Raw genomic sequence first — 22,919 nt, 5'->3', positions numbered from 1 at the left:
TATGCACAAACATGGAACAGCAGGAGTTTTTTTTTTTTTTTTTTTCCCCCTCCTTTGCTTTGTTACCTGAATCCCCACTGGGCTGAAAAACTCCATGGAAAAAAAAAAATATTAAAAAAATAATAAAATACAAAAATATGGTTTTATGAGCAAACGGACAAAAGAAACAAACATACCAAATCAAATGGAGAACAATAGTCCAGTGTTTTTTTCTTCTAATCTATTATTAATATGGATCAGAATAAAAGAAGTGCCAGTTAAAAAAAAAAAAGAGCTCTTGAATTGAGCTAATTTGGTCGTACATGTCACTCATTAAAGATAGTTCACGATGCGCCCAGGAAGTATGGAGGTCCAACACAAAAAAATACATGAAAAGAGGCCGCAAAAATAATCAATAGGCGTTGAAGTTCAATGGAAATTCCGAAGAGTGAGTGAGTAGCTCAGTTGATCATTAGAAAAAGTCCAATTAGATATGGAATGAGAACGGGGAGGAGGTGAAATAAATCAGACAGCATCCCTTCCGCGGCCTCCCAAAAGGCGCTTCGGCTCAAATGAAAGCAATAAATCTGAATATTAATAACCACAACTTTGCCTTAATTTGTCGCGGAACGAACCTCCACAGCTGTCAATCGGAATTACGCTGGGAAATTAACAGTTTGGTTTTTTTTCAGCGGCGCTCGCCGCGTGGGTCGATCCGAGTTCCTGCAGCCGAAAAGGAAAACGCCGTTGATTATAAAAGCACTTCCCTCCCTGTCAACATCGGCACGGAGGCCACACACGCAGACGTGTGCCCTCTCTCAATGGAAAAGCCGGTTGCTATGCGACACGGTGCGCGAGTCCACTCGCGGAGTTGAGGATGAAAAAACATTTTCAAGATGGTCTTTTTTTTCCCCCCTTCTTTTCTCCCCTCATCCGCCTTCTTAAAAGACAACGTTCCCCCCGGCAGGCTGATGCAGTACAAATGTTATCCTTCGCTGGATTCCTCTCTGGCCACATCCATCCATCCAACCTTCATCCCTCCATCCCTTTTATCTTCCCGCCATACCTCTTGGTAGCGGGCCAGCCCCCCGTTGACGGCGGCATCGATGACCCCGTTGAGGCACATGGTGAGGGGGTTGACGTTCTGCATCTGCCTGCTCTGACACTGCGCGATCAGCGTGCGCAGCTGCAAGTTCTTGTTCTCGATCACCTCGATGGCGTTCTCCAGCGGGCTCACCTCCACCTGTAAACCACAACGAATATCATATTTAAAACATGACACATAGTGACTGCAAAAATATCAGGAAACTCCTGATGGAACAGCTGAACTTTATTTGGGGTTACTCAGAGGCACTTTAAATAGTGGCATGCTTATTCGTGATTGGTTAATTCTGAACAAAGCCACATTTCCAGTTACATGAGGGTGTGCACACTTGTGCAAACACATTATGTTAGTTTATTTTCAAAATGTTCACAAGAATTTAATTGAGTTGTACAGGATAAAGGTCACATTAATGGTGGAAAAAGCTTTAGCATCTTGTTCTCATTTTTTTCTCATTACTATACTATACTTACGACTTGTTTAGTATCTGTACTTGCGTTAGTTAACGGGCATGGCCCAAACAATTCGTTTAAAAGCCAAAACATTTCGCAAATGCAGATTTTCAAATAGAAACAGGCAAGACTTGTCAAGTCATGTCGTCAAACATGTTGAGTCTTTTTGAGTTTTAGCCAAGAAAGGCTTATAAAATTTCCGACTTAAATCTGACTCGTCTGACTCGTGTCGCCCACCTCTACTATTTTTATATGCCAGCAGTTAGACTAAAATTCTTTTTTGGGCCACTTGGGTGCAGTAGATGGAAGCTATTAATATCCTTAATGTGGCCTTTTAGGTGGCAAACAACTACTTAAACTCTGCAAATTGAAGTCAGCAATTACTTGAGGTTCTTTAATGTGTATTCACGTTGCTAATTTCCAATTTGCGCTCACTACGCCTTATGCTCACGGCTAATTGCTAATATGTCCTCGAAGCAGTAGTGTTTTTAAACCTGGGCTCCATTTTTTGCACATTTTGTGGTTTTAAGCATTGGGCAATAGTGGGTGCTTACTTTAAATGTGGTGCTGTGCAGTTGCACGTTGCAGAGTGATTAATGTCGTTTCAATTAAAAAAAAAAAAAAAAGCCAACTGCCTGCATGTACTGTTAACAGAGGAGTCATGTGCAGGCCACGAAACCGACAAAATGTGCTTAAAGACGATAAAATGCCTTTCATCACCTTTCTCCTTCATAATCTTTATATTTATTGTGTGGATGAAAAGTACAGCAGCTTTGAGGATGAAGTACAATATTTGTAAGAGCTAATTAGTATTGGGTCATCCTTGAATGTGATGCTTTTTTTAAAAGCCACACTCACGGTGCATTTATTTTTTTCTTCTTCCCCTCTTGCACCCGATGCCTTAATCTTCTTTAATAGAGCTTTTGCCAGTGCCATATTTCATATGCTATTGCACCATGGAGCTGTCATAGCTGCTTTTATAATCCACAATTTCACACTGCGCTCTTAAACGAGCATGTGTATATGTCAACACAGGCAGACAATATATTATTCTTTACACATGCTGGACACACACACACACACACACAAAAAGCTTTTCAGAGAAGAAAAAAAAAGTCCCTTCCTCACAAAAATTGGACATTTGTCATGAAACCAAAGCAATTACTGTAATTTGTCGTGTATAATGCGCACCCATGTATAATACGCACCCCCAAAGTTGAGCTGAAAATTCTGGAAAACCTATGTATAATGCATTTTTACAATGCATGATTTTGCTTATTAGCATATTGGAATGCAAGTGTACAGGTTTATCATAACCTCTAGATAGCAGCATACATTTGTAAAATGTGAACGTTTTTTTCCCCTCCCATTTTCTACTATACCTATGTATAGTGCGCAGTATTGACTTTTGACAATTTTTTGGGGGGGGGGGGGAATGCGCATGATACACGAGAAATTACGGTAAATGTTTAGCACGACATCCAATAGAGGTTGAGAGGATTAGATGGAGCCAATAGGACCCAACTCCTGACCGAGGCCATTACTGTAATTGCAACCCTGAAAACATAAAAGTGGATTATGGCTGTCCTCTGAATGAGAACACTGTTGTTGTCTTTAAAGCTCACCAGCTCTCGTTTATCCACCTCGAACCACCGCGAGATGCCAGGAAGACTCTGGACTAGAGTCAGGGTCGTTCTCTCCACCCACAGGCTCTGCACACACAATCATCACTATGATTGGCACATGTGCTTCTAAGCAGTGAATGCAACATTTACACACGCACACACACACGCACGCACACACACACGCACACACACACACACACACACACACACACACAGCATGAGGAAAAACACTTCTCGCAGGCCAAGTGTCCACTTAAAGGAGTAGGTCACGTCCTACGTCTTATTTCTGTGAGCTTCAAGTGATGTCACGCCGCTCAGCTCGTCGGCTAGCGTGCTCGTCAATACGCCGACATCCGACAAGGTCGCTTTGACAGCACCGATAACTGTGCGAGGGCTATAAAAGCAACAGTGGCTATAAAAGCATTAATAATCATGGCGATCATAAAATGCCTGAAAATAATGGCAAATGGGAACAGTAAATAATAAATTAACTGGACAATAAATCACTTATAATAACAGTTAAAAAATATTTTATTTATTCACATATTTGTATATTGTATAAGCACACAAGCATTTTTTTTAAAGTAGGGATGTTTCATAGCACTTTTTTTCAGACATACTAATACGAGTATTCACGCGAGTACTCACTGATACTACTCCTTTTGATACATATAATTTCAGTGAACACGACGACAGATATTGTGAACAAAGCTCTTTCTTTCTTTTTTTGATGATTCGCCGATTCGTCAAACCGCCGCAGCGGCTGACTTACCCGTCCCGAAAATTAAGACAGTAAATTTAAAGACAGAAATATTTCAGATTTGCATCTTAAAATGAACATACTTGGTTATGCCAGGATACTATATTTTACACATTTTTTTGTTTACTTCTCCACAGAGAGGTCGCGCAATGTCTGTTATTGGTTTGAAGCTTAATTGAGCGGAGCGCGTCTTGCTCAAGGACACTCCAGTAGCGAGCGCTGTGGATCGATGATGAAGGCGGCTCTTCTGGAGTCACTGGACAGCAACCCATGTTGATTCTGTGCTTTTTAAGACCATGAAACCTCAATATGAACACCACATGAAAATAACATGTAATACAATATGACTAACAGGTTAAAACGTGACCTTTGGGCATGTTTTCATCATAGATTGAACCATCTTAGCTTAATTAAGGCTGATGGAACCACATATAATGCACGTGAGTAGCTTTGGATAGATGCAAAATAAGATGACATGCGTGGATATGGTGTGTGTGTTAACTCAAAGCGTGTGCAGCTGCATGCTTGTGCTTGTCACTGCGAAGCTGTGCATGACCGTTCCTAACTATAATTAGTTCTACAAAGAGTCCGGATGAATAATGCATGTGCAATATACACATTCACTAATACCTCTGTGCGCACATTCATTACTTTCGCTGATGAAGAAAGCTGTTTCACATCAGTGGGCAACACAAAAAATGACGTATTTTTCTTCAGATACAAGTTAATTTCATATATATATTGTATATCTGTCTCACTTCTCATAATCATTGTTTCCCGATCTTTTTTTTTTATTTTTTTTTTAGCTAAGGCACATTTCGATGAGAGAAATCTCATGGCACACCACCAAAGAAAAATCTCACAACAATTACTGTAATTTCTTGTGTATAATGCGCACCCATGTTTAATATGTACCTTCAAATTTGACCTCAAAATTCTGGAAAACCCTTCTACCTATGTATAAAGCATTTTTACAATGCATGATTTTGCTTTTACCCATATGATCAAAACATGAAGTATTATCTGTATTTTGTTAGGTTTTTTTTCAAAGAATTATTCTGAAGTTAAGCACTTTATTTGAACACGTAATACTTTATTTTTATTTACTTGGTCTTATTTTGAAATTCACAGCCCTACTACTATTTAGTCACAGAGAAAACATACAATTCTGCTCATATGTTTGATTACCCAGGCAGAATTTGTAAGATCTGTACAATACTTAAAAGAAAATATGATGGGCCAGGCGAAACACATTTAATTTTATTTTAATGGGAATAAAATTCAACGGTAAAGCATTATCATTAAACAATACATAACCATAAAGAAATTAAGGATAGTTATTTTTCAGTCATCAGTCATATTTAAAAAAAAACGTTTCACAAATTTTGCCAGGGTATGTAAATTTATGAGCACAACTGTACATATATGCAGTCATACGTACCCGTGTCATATTGGAATGAAAGTGTAGGCGACAACTTTTTCATAACCACTAGGTAGCGGTGGCAGATTAGAATGAAAGCGTACACCTTTCTCATAACCTCTAGGTGGCGGTCTCATATTGGAATGAAAGTGTACAGCTTTTTCATAACCTCTAGATGGCGGCATAAATATATAAAATGTGAAGGTTTTTTCCATTTTCCCCTATACCTATGTAAAATGGGCAGTATTGATTTTTGACAATTTTTTGGGGGGGAAATGTGAATTATACACAAGAAATGACGGTATATATAGTGAAGAACAATTTGTCTTGTCTCAATGTATTCACAAATTTAGAGTGAAATCTGGGCCTGTTTAATTTGAGACTGTCTTAGTCTACCTTGAACTCGTTCTCCTTGTCTTTGGTTCCCTTGTGAAAGGGCCGATCGTATCGGAACCTCCAGATGTGATTGAACTTGTAGAAGCTCTTGATGTTGTCGGGCACGCCGTCGCGCTGCAGCACATCCTGGCTCTCGGGGATCGGCGTCACGGCGTAGATCTGCAAGTCTGCAAGCGTCTCATGTTAAGGGGGAAAAAAAAGTCAAGAAACGAAGCAATGGAATCATTGCTAGAAGATCATTGCACTTCCGTATTGCTCTGATGTCACCCAAGCGTTCACAAAATGACGGATGGAATTGTGCCTACCTTCTACAAGTTCACCCATTCATCCATTTTCCATAGCACTTGTCCTCATTTGGATATGGTTGAACTGGAACCTATCGCAACCTTTTGTTTTTGTGAGGTAATGCGGCCAACATCCTCTCATATGTATGAGTGCTTATGACAACGATACACACACACACACACACACACACACACTCCATTGATGAGTTTTGCGCATGAGAACAACACAGCAAGGTAGTAATTTCTTGATATATAATACCTACTTGTTTCTTCTCTTATGGGACACACTACAAGAGAGGAACAGGGTTACACAACATTCCACAAAGGTTGAAGCACGGTGAATTATGGTACTAGTTTGTCAGAGAGACATAACATATAAATGACTTGTAAAGCCATCAACACCCTCAGATAAAAGCTGGTTTAGCCCAAGGACAAAATCCCAAGAAACAAACTCAGCCATGTAATGCAGCGCAGTAAGCCGTGCAATGACCTCTACATTGAAGAGACTAAGCAGCCGCTACACAGGCGTATGGCGCAGCGTCGGCGGGAGGCTTCTTCAGGTCCAGAATCAGCGGTTTATTTGTATCTCAAGAACAAGGGACATTCTTTGAGGATAACCACATCCAAATTCTGGATAGGGAGGACCACCGATTTGAAAACGGCGTAAAAAAAAAACAAAAAAAAAACATCTATGTTATACTAGAAAAGCCATCTCTAAACAGAGGTCGGCCTATAACAATGTCTTGACATCTCTCCCCACAAAGATTGCCTCATTCAGCGGGAAGAGTGGCCCTAACGAGCAGTTTTGCCACAAGAAAAATGAATGACTAATTGGCATGCAAGACAGTTGTTTCACTAACCACACTGGGCAACAACAACACCCTACTGATAACCACCCTCAAGGAAACACAGCCACTGAGGCATAAAGGGAAGGACTCCACAGTGAAAATTCAGAACTAAGGAAGCCTTTAGGATTAAAAGTGAAATGTCTTCAACGAACTAGAACAGTCCAGTTGCCTTAATTCAACCTTTGCGGACTACCCTGACACGTGAAGGCAAAAGAGAGAATTCAAAAGGATACACTGCGCGTCCGCCTGGTAGATGGTCTGGTCCGGCTGGTTGACGTGCTGCATGGCGATGGCGTGGGGGAACTCGTTGAGCATCCGCTGCTGGAAGGCCTCCAGCCTCTCGTAGTCGTGGCCACGGCAAACAAACTCCTTGTTCTGACGGGGGCAGGCAGCGTAGGGTTAGTTTGACATCTGGTGGAGGAACACTGCTACTGCACAGCAGGGACAGTGAACATCACCTCACACTCAAGGACGCTTGTATTAGAAAACAGATTTCTCCCTTTGGGCCCATGACTTCTTTGTGGACTCAGGAGGATAAATAAATGAAGAGTTTATGGTGTGTACACCTTTTTCAAGGTCGACCTTTTACTTCATCACCTCAAAAAAGATAGAATTGCTCTTTGAATAACCCGTTTCAATTATGTCAAGTAAACCGTGGATAAAACAATTTCAACTAGATATTGATTGTTGCTTCGATTCCCCCAATTGTTCCCACAATGACATTCACAGCTTGACGTCAACTAGTCGCTAATCACGTTTTCGGCTTGAAAAGGAGGCAGAGTGAGCTGAATGAAATTAGTCCGTCCCATTCATTGATTATTGATCATTGATTCATTGATTGGGTTACAAAAAAAGGTTTTTATTTGTAAGTTGTCTTATGTTTTTTTTTTTTTTTTCCAACTGATTTAGGACAATTTTGCATCACTGAATCTGAAAATGACATTGGTTTCTCTTGTTCGGGTCAGGTTTTTATGCCAAGTTGTTAACAGTTTATTTATCAAATGTTACAACCTGGCTACTCTAAATTGAATAGTAGACACTGATGAAAGTCAGTACCTGTAAATTGAATGTTACGTAATCGTTGATCAAAATGCAAGGCATGAATCTCCGTTTAAAGCTTTTTAAATCACACAACCCCTTCAGTATATCATGAAATAATCATGATCTCACTTCTATTTACTGCCAAATGTACTAACTAAGTGTGAAACCTGGACCTGTTTAGCTGAACACAGTTATTATTCTGTTGTATGAATAGCAACAGGTGGCTGAACAGGTTCATTGTACCTTCTGTCATCTAGCAAATATTCATTTTCAGCCCAATTGAGCAAAATGGGATAATTACCCGCACCACACCTGATTATCTCTCATCTCATACTAATATGTCGCGGCACAGAGGTTGGGAATATAATATTTAATTTTTTTTTTACCCGTAAGAAAAAGGGGAACTTCTTTCCGTAGAATCCCACCCTGAAGAATTCTGGCTCAAGTCGTTGCTGGTCCATGATCTTGTCATATAGCGACGCTTCCATCATCTAGCAACACACAAATACAAACACGTGAATGACAAAAAAAAAAAAAGAAAAAGGTTAATAAAAACAAAACAAAAAAAATATATATAGGATGATATTTGGCATGGGTTTCTCACCCTCATCTTGCTGAGGTTCCTGTAGTCATAGTAGGACTCGTACTGGTCGGCCAGCTCTCGGCACAGGATGATGCCGTTTTCCCAACACTGATGACGACAAAACACAAACGTCATCGAAGCTCACTTTGCTGCACAGCTGAACTGGGTGCACTGGGTGGCGTTGCAGGGTCGACTACAAAGCAGGGAAGCCCAACGCTCCGTGCAGGTTCAAACGGCCATCTTGCTAATTACTAAATGGAAAGCCCTTCCTTGCCCGACGCTGACTAATCCCTGCACGCGGGCAGACGACATCGAGCTAATGTATGGTTTTCCATCAGTGAAGTGAACAGGATTTATTTTGTCTGTGTGCACGGGTTGAAGAGGTCGAGTTGAAGAATTTTCAGTGCAGCTGTACAGTATAAATACCATAAAAGGACTTTAAAAAAATAATAATAATGAAGGGTTCCAATGCTCACCTTGCCTCTGTCAAAGTTCTGAACGATTGTGAGATGCAGGAACTCCTTCCTCTGCCACTCGCTCTGCATGGGGTAGTTGAGGAACTCTCGCAGAGGCCTGTCCGACCACTCTAGGAGCTCGTCGTACAGCAGCAGGGTGTACGACGCCTCTGCATCGAGTAGCGGTGACAGGTATTAGAATATTTGTCAATGCGCGTGTGAAGGTGGTTTCCCTTACCCGTGTAGTTCTGCGCCTTGAGATGTAGGTCGTACAGCTTGTGGATGTAACGGATGTACATTTCCTCCTTGTTCAATTCCGTTTTGTAGAAATTCTGAGCGGAGGGGACACACCGCCAGAGCGCTGGAAATCACAGAAATCTCCATTTCCGAGTTTCGCCATTTGCATGTACTCACCAATAAACTGACGGTGCATCCTATTTTCTTGCCATCTACTTCCCCCAGCTTCATGCAGTCCCTATGAGAAAAGCGCCAAAGCAGGGAGGTGTGAAAACGAAACAAATCCTTGGTTTACTTGGAAAACCATTTGAACCGACGAGGCCCTTTCACCTGTAGTCCAGCAGCCTCTCCATTAATCGGGTGACAGTGGCGATGAGGGAGATGCCGCTCTCCCGCCACGTCTCTCGCTCGATCTTCTTCAGCAGGCTGCAGGAAGTAAAACAAATGCGCTAAGAAAAGGAGATGATGATAACGAGGTAATACAAATCCACTATACCCAACAGCAAAGGACTCCAAATCCCCAATCCTCACAAAGACGACACCGAGAGAACAAAGAGAAAAGTGTCTTACCTAGGGTACGGACCAAACAGAGGAATTCTACTCCAGGCGGGAAAGCATAGGCGGGATAGATTAATACGATTAATATCAGCACACGCATACAGGTTAGTTGGGGGTTAGTGGCGCGAGAAGGAGAAAATAAGCTTGTTGTCTAAATAATACATCTCCACAATTAGGAAAACAGAAAGCGCTGGTAAATATGAGCTGCAACTGGAGCCAGGCTAAAATGAGAGCAAACTGAAGGTTTTTATGTCTTATCGGCCGGCCGATTTAATTGGCCGATAGCTTTTTTTTTTTTTTTACAGCACAGACTACAGATAATGGCATCCAAACAAAACTGAGGAAAATAAATAAATTTGCAAAAATCGGCACAAAAAAAAAGAGCAGCCGATTTTTGTCGATTTTTCTCTGTTGTAAAATTAAACAAATAGTAAAGGACAAAGTATTGTAAAACCATCAAATGTACTTCCTGTAATTCATATCTTTATTGTTGTAAGCATTAAGGCAGTTATTTCATTGATTACATATTTTTGAAGTTAATCGGCTGATTAATAGGTTGTCGGAATTTTAGAATCGGCATCCATATAACTTATCACATTGCATTTCACTATAGTTTTTAACATGAATGTGTAAATGGCTCACTAATGAGGACTGACTATGGAAGACGAAGGACTTGCGATGACACGTGTACATGACGCAAATTTTTTGGGAAATGACACCGACGCTATACTGAAACCTGCTAAAGGACAACATATAAAAAGAAATGGGATGTATGCACACACGCACACACACAGGAGCTTGGCCAAATTAAACATGCAGAAGCACAAACCTGGAAAGACAAGGACGGAGTTGACCAAGACTGGACACAGACGCGTGTGAATATGCAAAGTGACCGACGATGAATGCTGACCCACACTCACCTTTGTATTATGAATCCAATAATCAATACATTTGAAAGTAATTCAAACCTAACAAAGAGTGTGTTTGTTTACTGTGGTGGCACCCACACCCTCGTTCCCAGTAAGGCTTATTGTTGCTAGGATACCAAAGCCATTTTCCCACATCCCTTCGTTGAACAGAAACAGCTCTATAGACAAGCGGTGTGCAGGTGTGCACTGTAAATATTAAATGTGCACTCCATTTGATAACCAATGATTTCATTCCTTTTTGTTGTTGTTGTGAGTGGTAACTAGTAGAATTATATTTAGCATATTTAGCATTTTTAGCAGTGCGTGACACATGCTTACTCGTGCAGCAGAGTAATTTACTAGGAATGTTTTATTGTGAATAAAAAATAAAACAAAAAAAATAAGACCAAAAAAGTGTCAAAAAACTACTAGTGTGCTGAATTGTCTTATTACAGAGGACAAAGAGCATACTTGTACATGGACCTTAAGCTTGATATGAATCATTACCAGCCCGGTCACGGTTAACATGGATATTTGACTTCAAAAGCCGCCATTGGCAGTGAATGAGTTGTTACGGATGATCAAATAAATGCTCATTAAATCGAAAAAAAAAAAAAAAAAAAAAGTTTCAATCCTTTTTTGGAGCATGTATTTTGTTCCTCCTCAAATGAAAAGGTGCATGTTAATCTGTCGTAAAGGTTTATTTGAAGCAGCTGCTTCTGAGATTTTTGTTTTTGTTTTGTTTTGCTCCAACTCACATGCTGTTGAAGAGCTCCCTGTACGTCTCATCTCCTTTGCCTTCCGACATCAGGCTGTCCAGCTTGTCAATTAGCTTTGCCTCCACCTATTAAACATACGACGGCTTAAACGCTCCAAACTTGCATTTGTTGGTTCAAGTTCAGTTTTGAAATATGTCTCCAAGTAAACGCTTTTGAGGCGGGGGGATGTTTCCCCCTCCCCATCAGCCGGAGCGTACCTGTTTAAAATTTCCGCTGCGCCTCTGCTCCCAGTCCATCATGTCGTGGAAGATGGGGATCATGACATTCCTCAGGTCGGGCTGCGGCACCAGCGTCACCTCCAGGAACGGACCAATCATCGCCGGGATGAAGTTCAACTTGTGCTCCCCTGGAGAACGTGCAGCGATTCAATTTCACAGAAACAAAAAAAATACTAATAAAAAAAATTAAAAAACAATATCCACACTTGTTTGTTTGTTCTGTAGCCATCATGATGGGAATAATCCACGCAGCTCACCTAAATTCTGCCACATGCTGAAGATCTCACAGCCCATCATCACCCTCATGTCTCCATACCTGCGCCATACAAGAACATAGTGGTAGTGTGACGTGATGTGCAACTTGTCAAGTGAGACTTACTTTTCCAAAGTCTTCTTCCGCTTCGAGGGCGAGAATGACTCCAGCTGAAGGCAGGGCTGGTTGATAAACAATACTGACAGGTAGAAATACGAATCCCACACCTGAAAAACACCAAAAAACTCAACAGTTTGATTTAAGACCAATAAAAAGCTTCTTAGATTGTTGCTTCTCTGCTTGTGGGCTTTTTTTGTTTCTTCCTTACCTTGTAGTCAAACTTGTCATTGAGAAAGTTTTTCCTTAGGGCGTCAGAGAGGTAGAGGACGGTGGTGATAATGACGCTGTGAAGCACCACCGCAGAGAGTCACTTACAACAACGTGTCACCGCGGAGTAAAATGCATCTACACGCGCAACCTCATACAAAAAATAAATAAATAAATGAACAAAACAAAAAGTGGACTACAAGGAGCCACAAGGAGGGTGCGCTTACTTGTTGGTGACAAGTCGCATGACGGTCCAGTCTTTAGGGAACATCTCCGGTCGGATGAGGATCCTGAAGACGGTAAAGATCTGGAGGAGGAAGTCCTGGGCAAAGCCGAAGAACACATTCCAGTCATTAATTACTCTCATGATCATAGTACAGTGCTGCCATGAGATGAAAACATAGAATGATGACAATTAAATAGTATGCCTGTGAATATTCTCAGTCATCTAGGTCATTTCATTCTCAGGGCGAAGTTCAGTTACGATCGATTCACTGCCTTGAAAATTAAATAGAACGGAAGGAATTAAATTATGGAAGCTGATGGAACTATTTATTTATTTTTTTGGTGTGGCAGCAGATTTAATGCCACAATTCAATTCATTGCGCTGGAGGCAGTACGCTAGTCAGCTAGACACAGACGAAGAATAGTACTTCTACTCCTGTAAGTGAATCAATAATATGCTGTAATATTAGTAATTTTTTTTGTAGCTGATAAAGAATATATGCCTGTAAGTATTGTTATGTTATCTGTTTACATGTGTTGCGCCACCATTTGTGTTCAAACATCTGTTGCTTAACTCATTCACTGCCAGCCCTTCCAGTTAACATGGATGTTTGACTTCTAAAGCCGTCAATGGCAGTGAATGTGTTAAAGGATTCTAAAACAGCAATTATCAATGCTAACCATTAGCATGGCGTTTCCCAACATATGGTAACATTAAGCTAGCGGGCCAATTAAAAATAATAATAATGAGAGCTCATGTATGCCATTGTTCGTATTTTGCTATTTGATTTGAGTTCAGAGAAACGAACACTACACTGCCACCACTCGTTTTAAATGAACTGTTTTTCTGTTATTTTGAAGTTGTTTAAAAGGCACGTTTCTGTTGTGTTACTTGCTTTGTCAATTGTTTGCTTTATTTATTTATTGCAACGTGTCCCATAGCCTGCTTATCATTTCTTCTATGACCTTCTCTTATTAAGTGTTTGCTAAGGCTGAATATGCAATTGGAACCCGCAAATGAAATTGTCTGTTCTGCGGTCAATACATTTACAATACAATACAATGTGAATCGAAATAATAATAATATATATTTTTTTTAGACACAATGACTAAACCAGTCAGTATTGAAGTAATAAATATTCTGCGGCACAACAGTACACGTGTGAGTGCGTGTTTCTCAGCATTCTCCATTTACTGCAGCACTACTGCCTCGGTTAGTCAAGTCAGGGACGAGGAGTGAGCGCCTGTACCCTCAAGTCGTCTTTGCTGCCGAACGCCTGCAGCAGCTGCTGGTAGTGTCTGTCACTCATCTGTCGCAGGAGCGCCAACAAACATGCCACGAACTCCCCCTGGCGGGACGGCACACACACAGAGGAAAGCGTGATCGTCAAGCGTCAATGTTGTATTCTGTTGTTGTTGTTCAGAAAAATCTGCTGGTGTTTTGCTACTGAGTCGCCAAAGTAAATGAACTATTTATCAAATGTGTGCCCTTAATTACCTTTGTTGGGCAGCTGCAACAGACGTGGAGCTATTATCGTCCCTCCCCTCCTCAAGTATCCTTCAGGAATCGGACCGAGTGACGATGAGCTCATCGTTACTCATCGCAACCCCCGAGTGTGTGTTGCATTATAAATCTTAATTACTGCCATTTGTGTAATGATGTTGGCACAATTACAGCCGCCACCGCAGCAACTCAATTTAAAATCTATAATTACTTGCCAAAAGGAGAGGACACCGACACACGCGCACGCAGAGAAACGCACGCATACTGTACATACAGTGACATCCTGGAATTGAAGTCTCATGGCAGGCCCGGCAGGCTGCGGTCGGTTGCTGATTTCCAGGATGGTCCTGAGCAGAACTCCCAGCAGGCTTGCCACTATCAGGTCCACTTCTTCCGAGAACACCGGCTCCTGCAAAGTAAACACACGTAAACATGAGTGTTATTTGCATTTTTTTTGGGACATTTTGCAGACTGATGGGCTGATTCCTGAGGAAATATTTGGTTCAAACTAAGCTGAGAAGGTGAAAAGTCTTAAATAAGACTGCAAAATAAACTGGTGTGAGTGTGTGCGTGTCTGCTAGACAGACAGCTGACGGCCTTTGGACAGAGCGATAATGAGAAGGAGCTCCGGGCTGGCACACTGACTATCGCCGCTGTCACGTCTCTTTAGATCTGGTGCCCGTCTGCTCTGGGTGGACTGGTGCGTGTGTCCCCTTCACCACTCGCTGCCCCTCCGTGGATTTCAACGCCTCGCGCGCACACACGACACGCACGAACACACACGACACACACACACACGAACACACACACACACACACACACACACACACACACACACACACACACACACGAGCATCTCAAGCGGCACAGCGCCCACTTGCTCAATTGATGATTCTCATGAGCGGAGTGCACGGCGGGCAGTGTCGCGCTGACAAACTGACCGTAAACGTACAAAACAAAGTAATCTGCTCCTGCACCCTATTGGTCGGGAAATTGCTGTAAGACTAATTCCTGCAGCTTTAAGGTTATTTTTTTTTTCCCCCCAGGTTATGATGGCCATAATTCACTTGTGCACTCTATGAACTGAACAGCAGAGGCAATTCGCTGCAGATTTATTGTATGTGTGTTCTTTTTTCCTGTATAGAAAACTAAACGCACACAAAGTTTCCAGGTAAACATACAAATCAAACTTTTTTTTAGGTTTATCCTGGAACTTGCACCCAAAACCCGAATATGGACTCAATTATAATTTATGGACTCAAACAGCTGAAACAAGTCAAAAAAGGGTATGACAGTATAATGATAATTAAAAAAAGGGTATGTCAGTATATAATATATATATATATATATATATATATATATATGCCAGCTACAGTCACTGAAAAGTGAGCAGTAAATACTCCCATCCAACGTCATTTGGAACGTGTAATACTCACAGAGGTGCCGTTCTCCTCCTTCTTGATGAGCGACAGCATGCTAGTGAGGATGCGTGCGCACATGACGAGGTCTCTCTGCTCCTGCATGTGAGCTTGCAAGATGCGCAGCACCACCGGCAGCAGGATGCACCTCGATTCTACAACCAGGACAAACTAAATCAGATTCCTGCTCTGGCCGAAAGGTACGCAGTGTGAAGACGAATACTCGAACGTGTTCACCTGGGTTAATGTACAGCTGGCTTTCCACCGTTTTGGCAAGGCACTGCAGCTTGACGGTCTCCAACGGGCAGTCCACGTGGACGATGGCGGGCAGGCTGCCCAGCGTCTCCCGGACGAAGCCGGCCACCTCGCGCATCGTGAAGATCTTCAGGAGCTCGCCGTAAACTGCCGGAAACGTTCGCAGGAACACTGCCTGTGTACAGAACCATGCAATGTTTAATTATAAATGCACAATGAAAAAGAAAAAAAAAAGAAGACAAACCTTCCCTAAAGACTGAAATGCTTTTCTTGACTTTCAGCAGCCGGAAGCGCTCAAGCTGTAAATTAGCCTGTAATAGGTATTTAAGTGCACAAATGCACATTAGTTAGAAAAAAAAAAGTAGACTGACTCAGATACCACTATTTTATCTACTTATCCAAAAGGAAAAGAAGATGATTCATTTTGATAAGTTCTTCCTTCAACTGAAATTTTGTAAAATTGGAAAAGTGACTTATGCATAATCAGAATGTAGGACCGTGAAAAAAAAAAAGGAATTTAATCCCAATATTTTTTTTCCGATTATTGCTTGGTGCTTGCCTCATCCAGCTGTCCAAATGTTGCTCGCAAATTCTGAAACAGGGGTGTCAAACTCATTTATGTCATGGGCCACTTGGTAGTCATGGCCGTATATAGATGGAAATTCACTTGGGCCCGACCGACCGACCGAGTTTTTTGAGGCTGAACTTTGGCAGAGTAAAATTCTGATAACAGATTAATCGGCTGATTAATTAAAATATATGTATTTTTTGGTTCCTTAATGCTGACAACAATAAAGATATGAATTACAGGCAATACTTTGTCCTTTCGTGTTTGTTTATCTTTATCTTTACAAAAGAGAGAAAAATCAGCAAAAATCGGCCGACTATTTTGCCCTTTTTTTTAATGTTTGTTTGAATGTAATTCTTTGTCTTATTTTGTGAAGTGTTAATGTGTAAAATAACTGAATAAATAAAATCGTCAATAAGTCACTTGATTTTTGCCGATTTGAAAAGGGCTAATAACTGCCAATTAAATCAGCCAGCCAATTAATCGGTTGGGTCCTAATAGTCACCTCTACTTGTATTATTTATTGCTATAAATAAAATTTCAAATCAGAAGCCATGGAAAATTGTGGCATTCAAGTAGTTAAGTATACCACAATTTAATTGATGTTCAGCGATTTAAATGTTTGTTTGTAAAAATGAAGACAAATTTCGGCACAGATTTTCTGACAAAATGAAGACAACAAACCCATGAGCCAAGAAACGTTGCGTTCGTGGGCCGCACGCAGTGATACAGCGGGCCAACTCCGCCCTCTGCGCCTTGAGTTTGACACCTCTGTTCAAAGACAATATTTATCATGGTACAAATGTGCACACATTGACGCTGCACGCATTATAATTAGACGGAGCAGCATCCTTCCAAAGTGGAGAATAACAACTAGTTTTGATGAGTCTAGACCAGTTAAGGGACGATGTAGCGCTTTTCCAGTCAGGCCAGAAAGCGGGCACTACTGGAATAATGATGATTATTTCAGTGCCAATCATATTCTCATGGTATCTCAACCGCAAAGGGATGATTTTGGCCACACCGAAAGAGTGGAAGGAGGATGACAGTAACACACACAGGCAATCATGGGGTATTTCCCCACTCAGAGAGCGGCTGCGAGTGTGTAATTTCCATTATTGCTGGCGTCCTCGTCTCGTTTGTTTTGCTCTTTCTTGAAATCCGTCAAGGCGGCTCTACCTTTACTCCCACATCTCCCACCAGGGAAAAGAAAAGAATACGCAGCGCAGTTGGACTCCAGACCCTCTGGGAGCATGAAATTATTCAATTACAACTGCATCGAGGGCTAGTCTTTGAGGGAGGAAATGTGTGTGTTTGCGGGGAATGGACACGCGCAGACATATTTAAATGTTTGAACACAGATATGAGCGTGCCTGCGTTTGCGCCACCGGACTGGTGCCCTTGCTTTCCTGCGAGAGGAAGAAGCGGATGGACATGAAGAGCTCGTGGATGCACACGCGAAACTCCTCCTCATTCTGGCCTCCTGTTGCCAAGGAGAAGAGGCGGCGAGACTGGATGATGTACTTGAAGATGTACTCGCTGGCCTGGAGAACAGCAAGGAAACATTTCTATCAGGCAACTGACAGCCAGGAAATCCAGCGTAAAGTTTATCATCGTGGTTACAACTTGTGTACAACTGCACCGGATCACACTGTGAGCTGTTTCTGATGTTTGCCTAAATCTTAATCAATGTTTTGAAGAGGAACTAGACCCAGGATGAAAAGAAATTCATATTTTTAAAAGTGCATACATCATTCATCAGCTGATGTTTACTGAAATCTAAATGGCATTTATTTAAAAAAAAAAATAATTATAAAAAATACATTGAAACATCGCATCTAGGTAGTTTCATAAAGTCATACTAATATGTTATGCTACAGAGACGTTCAGGTATCTAATTTGTCCAGTTGAGGTCACCAGCAACACACTCTACACAAGCACATACCCGCTGAAGGCTTGAATGATGTGGCTAACACAAGAACAGGCGATTTCCTGCCTTAACCATTTGCGCCGTTCCTCACGCTGTCTCTCCTGCCAATGTAGTTGGCTAAAAGCATTATGGGAAGCCATCATTTATTGCGGTGATGTTTTTAACTACAGCAGTTGTAGTAGTAGTAGTTGTAGTTGTAGAAACTCAAGCTAAACATTCCTCTTTACTTGCATTTGTTCCTGTCGATATTGTCATGAGTGTATGCATTCAATATTCGTCAGGCTAAGGTTAGCATTTCTGAATTTATTTCATACAACTCTGACTGCGGCTTGTGTTTTAAAGAATGACTCTCTGGGCATTCCCTTTGTATCCTTCAGCCTTATTTACCAGAGTACTCTGTTTTGACTAGTGCTGGCACGTACAGGACAAGGGGGGTTTAGTTCCCTTTTAAAATATGACACCTCTCAATGTGAGGCAGCACAGGTCTCTACCAAAGCGTACTATACCCACAATAATAATGTCGTCATTCAAAGTGTCGACCACTAGATGTTCTCTCACCTTGAGCACCTGCTGAATGTGTTCCTGATGTTCGGCATCCACAATGCGGTCCACGTACCACTTCAGAACTTTGATCAGGTCCCTTTGAAACACATCACAGTACCTTTAATGTTTACTTTACTGTCTTGTGGGTTGTTTCGTCAGAGTTTATTTGTGCAATAGGTGTCCTTGCACTGGAGACGTTTGTCATAGGCACAATAGCAGCATTATGTGTGTGTGTGTGTGTGTGTCTGTGTGTGAACGTGTGTCAGATCACAGCATCAGCGCTCAATCTTAGCAGGTACACCAAGTGTGAAGTCGACAGCCAGACGGAACAGCAGGCAATGAAAACGTGCGCGTAAGTAGTTAGCACCTTTTTTTTTTTTTTTTTTATTTCCCCCCCCCCCGCCCACCTCAGTGTAGCCACAAAGGGGCGCCAAAGCATTTTTGCACACATTGATTCTCAGAGCCGCTCTTATGCTGCCTGCCTGTGACGAGTTCTGTCATTGGAATCCAATTTGTGACTGGTGTCGCAGTACCCACCTGTATGACAGAGCTCCTGCGAAGTGGCTCTCGATGTAAGTGTCCATGACCGGCTTGAAGTGCTGAAATTTGCTGTCTTGGAGAAGGTTGATGATGTGGACCTGGGAGGAAAGAACACAGAAAGGACATTGTATTGCTATGTGATTTATAGTCAATACAGAGCGAGGACTTGAGAAGGAAATTAACAATATTTACAGTGCTTTTTTTTTTTAAATCAATCATTCTGGCTACCAAGTGATACAGTATGACAAGTATAAATTAGATAGCATGAAGTAGTTTCCCATAATTTTGCCAATACCTGTTGGGTGAAGCTAAAAAAAAAAAAAAAAATAAACTGAAACTTGACAAACGCGTCACAATGACAGATCTTTTCATCACTCTGAGCGCTTCATCTTGGAGCACGGAACACGTGCTCTAAGACGAAGATCAATCAGCGCGGCGTGGCGTGACCGCGGCGAGATTGCTTCCCGGGGCTCTCGTGCGTTACGTCTCTCGATCTTCCGACAGCAGGTGGCTTTTTATTCTTGTGTTTGTGTCGAGGGTTATTTTAAAGAAAACCCTTACCAGTGAGTCAAACACTTTGAGCCCGTATCTTTGGGAGCTTTCATCCAGAATACCAAAAAGTGTGTCCAATGTGTCCTGTAGAAACTACAAAAAATAAACAAATAAATAAAAGGGAGAAAAATGTTGCTATTCCTTGTCACAACATCAACGATCAATCGGTTGTGATTGCCGGCTTACTTTGACAATCTCCGAGCCGTCGATCTCCTTCAGCTTGGAGAGGCTGTCGTTGATCCGCTCCGGGTGCGCTCTCCACTTCAACAGGTCCAGCATATCGCCTGAGGGAATATATATACAGTTAAACGCGAGTTGCTAAAAAGCTACAAGTGACAAGAAGAAGTGGTTCTGAAAAGCAAAGGCGGCGTGATGAAAGCGAGCGAAAAAACACCGCCGGCTTCAATTACGGCATCCAAACGTAGGCGCGTCCAAACAAAAGCTGACATTTTCAAGTTGAGCCGCATAAGAGAGATAAGAAGTAATTTCCCAGCGTCCCCAGATGTAAGCATGAATAAAACATCATCCCGCTTGAGTCTTTTAGCTGTCTCTTCAGATTCGGGTTAACCTGAAGCAACTTTTGTTTTATTTTGTTGTTGTTGTCGCACATAAGCGTTCTTCTGTGCCTGAACAGTTGATGTCTATAATCTGTCCAAAGCAGTCACCAAACCCTGTGCCTCCGTCAAAGCAACGGTATGTAGAAATTTGACAGCTTCATGTGTGTTTGGCTTGTAGCGAGGAGCCTAGCGACTTTGCGATGTCGCATCACTCGCTTGTTATGAGTGGACCAGCCAGGTCCCTTCTCCTCTTGAAGCAGTGGGGCTCGTGTTTTTTGTTCAGAGTTCAGTGCACTGGAGCATAGTGGAAATGCCATTCTCCCTGAAAGTTCCTTTAGTGTCGACAAATACAGTGGTGACTCACGACTACTCATATCATCTTTCCCCATTGAAATGAACGGAAATGCCATTCATCTGTTCCAGCTGCCCCCCGCCCCCGAAAAAAGTAATGTGTTCAGATATTCAAATATCACTCTATAATACTAAATGTTATAAAAGCAATAAGTCATGATACACTGTAATTAAATAATGTAAAGAATTAACGAGGATTTGCCACAGTAATAGCAGTAGTTCTTCGCAGAGGATAAAGAATATGTGCCTGTGAGTATAATATTTGTCTACATGAGTTGCTCCACCATTTGTGTTCAAATCTGTTGCTGAAAGGGTTTTAACACCGCAACACCAATGCTATTTGTTTTGCATTGTTTGTTAGCATGGACTAAATGGACTTTCCTAAGGCAGAGTGATAGCTTGTAGCTCGAAAATCTCTTAAGTCGGTCCATTTGTTTCTCAAGGCACCACTGGACATTAGACGTGACAAAGGACTGGACTAGAGGGTCCGCGCCTCCATTGCTGAGGCGGCCGACCGGAGCTGTGGCCGTAAGGCGGTCGGTGGTGACAATCCCCGAACCCGTCAGTGGACACCAACAGTGAGGGATGCCGTCAAGCTGAAGAAGGAGTCCTATCGGGCCTGTGGGACTCCTGAGGCAGCTGATGGGTACCGGCTGGCCAAGCGGAATACAGCTTTGGTGGTCGCTGAAGCAAAGACTCGGGTATGAGTGGAGTTCGGTGAGGTCATGGAGAAAGACTTCGAGAAAATTCTGGTCCGCCATCCAGCGTCTCAGGAAAGGAAAGCAGTGCACCACCAACACTGTGTATAGTGGGGATGGGGCGCTGCTGACCTCGACTCGGGACTTTGTGAGGCGGTGGGGAGAATACTTCAAAGACCCCCTAAATGTCACCGACACGCCTTCCCATGAGAGTCAGGGTTCTCTAAGGCGGGCTCTCCTATCTCTGGGGTTGAGGTCACCGAGGTGGTTAAAAAGCTCCTCGGTGGCAAGGCCCCAGGGGTGGATGAGATTCGCCCGGAGTTCCTCAAGGCTCTGGATGTTGTGGGGCTGTCCTGGTTGACACGCCTCTGCAACATCGCGTGGACATCGGGGACAGCGCCTCTGGATTGGCAGAATGGGGTGGTGATCCCCCTTTTTAAGAAGGGAGACCGGAGGGTGTGTTCCAACTACAGGGGGATCCCACTCCTCAGCCTTCCCTATTCAGGGGTGCTGGAGAGGAGGGTCCGTCGGGAAGTCGAATCTCAGATTCAGGAGAAGCAGTGTGGTTTTTGTCCTGGCCGTGGAACAGTGGACCAGCTCTACACCCTCGGCAGGGTCCTCGAGGGTGCATGGGAGTCTTGTGGGGGGTGTTTCGGAAGTATGGGGTACCGAACACCGAACGGGCTGTTCGGTCCCTGTACAACCGGAGTCAGAGTTTGGTTCGCATATCTGGCAGTAAGTCGGATCCGCCAAGGCTGCCCTTTGTCACCGATTCTGTTCATAACTTTTATGGACAGAATTTCAAGGCGCAGCCGAGGCGTAGAGGGGGTCCGGTTTGGTATTGCATCAGTATTGCATCTCTGCTTTTTCCAGATGTGTTTCTGTTGGCTTCATCGATCCGTGATCTCCAACTCTCACTGGAGCAGTTCGCAGCTGAGTGTGAAGCGGCTGGGATGAGAATCAGCACCTCCAAATCTGAGACCATGGTCCTCAGTCGGAAAAGGGTGGCGTGCCCTATCCAGGTCGGGGTTGAGATCCTGCCCCAAGTGGAGGAGATCAAGTATCTTGGGGTCTTTCTACCCTCACCCATGGTCACGAGCTGTGGGTCGTGACCGAAAGAACAAGATCCCGGATACAAGCGGCCGAAATGAGTTTCCTCCGCAGGGTGTCCGGGCTCTCCCTTAGAGATAGGGTGAGAAGCTCTGTCATCCGGGAGGATCTCAGACTAGAGTCGCTGCTCCTCCACATCGAGAGGAGCCAGATGAAGTGGCTGGGGCATCTGATTCGGATGCCTACCGGACGCCTCCCTGGTGAGCTGTTCCGGGCATGTCCCACCGGGAGGAGACCCAGGATGACCCAGGACAGGCAGGAGAGACTATGTCTTTCAGCTGGCCTGGGAACGCCTCGGGATCCCCGCGGAAGAGCTGGATGAAGTGGCTGGGGAGAGGGAAGTCTGGGCGTCCCTGCTAAAGCTACTGTCCCCGTGACCCGACCTTGGATAAGCGGTAGAAAATGGATGGATGGATGAGAGGGAAAATTCAATTCTTACTCAA

General features: G+C 42.9%; 1 protein-coding gene across 6 annotated transcripts in view; it reads right to left on the bottom strand.

Moving 5' to 3' along the window:
- Positions 1-22,919, bottom strand: part of dock4b (dedicator of cytokinesis 4b) — a 77,967-nt gene that overhangs the window by 15,205 nt on the left and 39,843 nt on the right. For 5 of the 6 annotated variants that reach the window (XM_061762468.1, XM_061762472.1, XM_061762469.1 and 2 more), the window contains 26 exons: positions 19,947-20,044; positions 19,770-19,853; positions 19,206-19,306; positions 18,684-18,765; positions 17,569-17,739; positions 15,610-15,802; positions 15,391-15,527; positions 14,229-14,363; positions 13,701-13,799; positions 12,453-12,547; positions 12,227-12,302; positions 12,025-12,125; positions 11,903-11,961; positions 11,625-11,773; positions 11,407-11,492; positions 9,753-9,779; positions 9,513-9,608; positions 9,360-9,420; positions 9,184-9,277; positions 8,967-9,115; positions 8,512-8,598; positions 8,294-8,398; positions 7,100-7,241; positions 5,735-5,901; positions 3,159-3,245; positions 1,046-1,222 (listed from right to left, as the gene is read on the bottom strand). In XM_061762468.1, coding sequence (XP_061618452.1) covers positions 1,046-1,222; positions 3,159-3,245; positions 5,735-5,901; positions 7,100-7,241; positions 8,294-8,398; positions 8,512-8,598; positions 8,967-9,115; positions 9,184-9,277; positions 9,360-9,420; positions 9,513-9,608; positions 9,753-9,779; positions 11,407-11,492; positions 11,625-11,773; positions 11,903-11,961; positions 12,025-12,125; positions 12,227-12,302; positions 12,453-12,547; positions 13,701-13,799; positions 14,229-14,363; positions 15,391-15,527; positions 15,610-15,802; positions 17,569-17,739; positions 18,684-18,765; positions 19,206-19,306; positions 19,770-19,853; positions 19,947-20,044 — 2,858 coding nt within the window. The remainder of the gene's footprint in view (positions 1-1,045; positions 1,223-3,158; positions 3,246-5,734; positions 5,902-7,099; positions 7,242-8,293; positions 8,399-8,511; positions 8,599-8,966; positions 9,116-9,183; positions 9,278-9,359; positions 9,421-9,512; positions 9,609-9,752; positions 9,780-11,406; positions 11,493-11,624; positions 11,774-11,902; positions 11,962-12,024; positions 12,126-12,226; positions 12,303-12,452; positions 12,548-13,700; positions 13,800-14,228; positions 14,364-15,390; positions 15,528-15,609; positions 15,803-17,568; positions 17,740-18,683; positions 18,766-19,205; positions 19,307-19,769; positions 19,854-19,946; positions 20,045-22,919) is intronic. The other variant, XM_061762470.1, reaches the window with a different exon arrangement.

The sequence above is a fragment of the Phyllopteryx taeniolatus genome, chromosome 22 (genome assembly GCF_024500385.1).
Source record: "Phyllopteryx taeniolatus isolate TA_2022b chromosome 22, UOR_Ptae_1.2, whole genome shotgun sequence".
In the NCBI taxonomy this organism is placed as follows: Eukaryota; Metazoa; Chordata; class Actinopteri; order Syngnathiformes; family Syngnathidae; genus Phyllopteryx; species Phyllopteryx taeniolatus.
The sequence above is the reverse complement of the archived record's forward strand: the minus strand, read 5'-3'. Positions and strand labels throughout refer to the sequence as shown.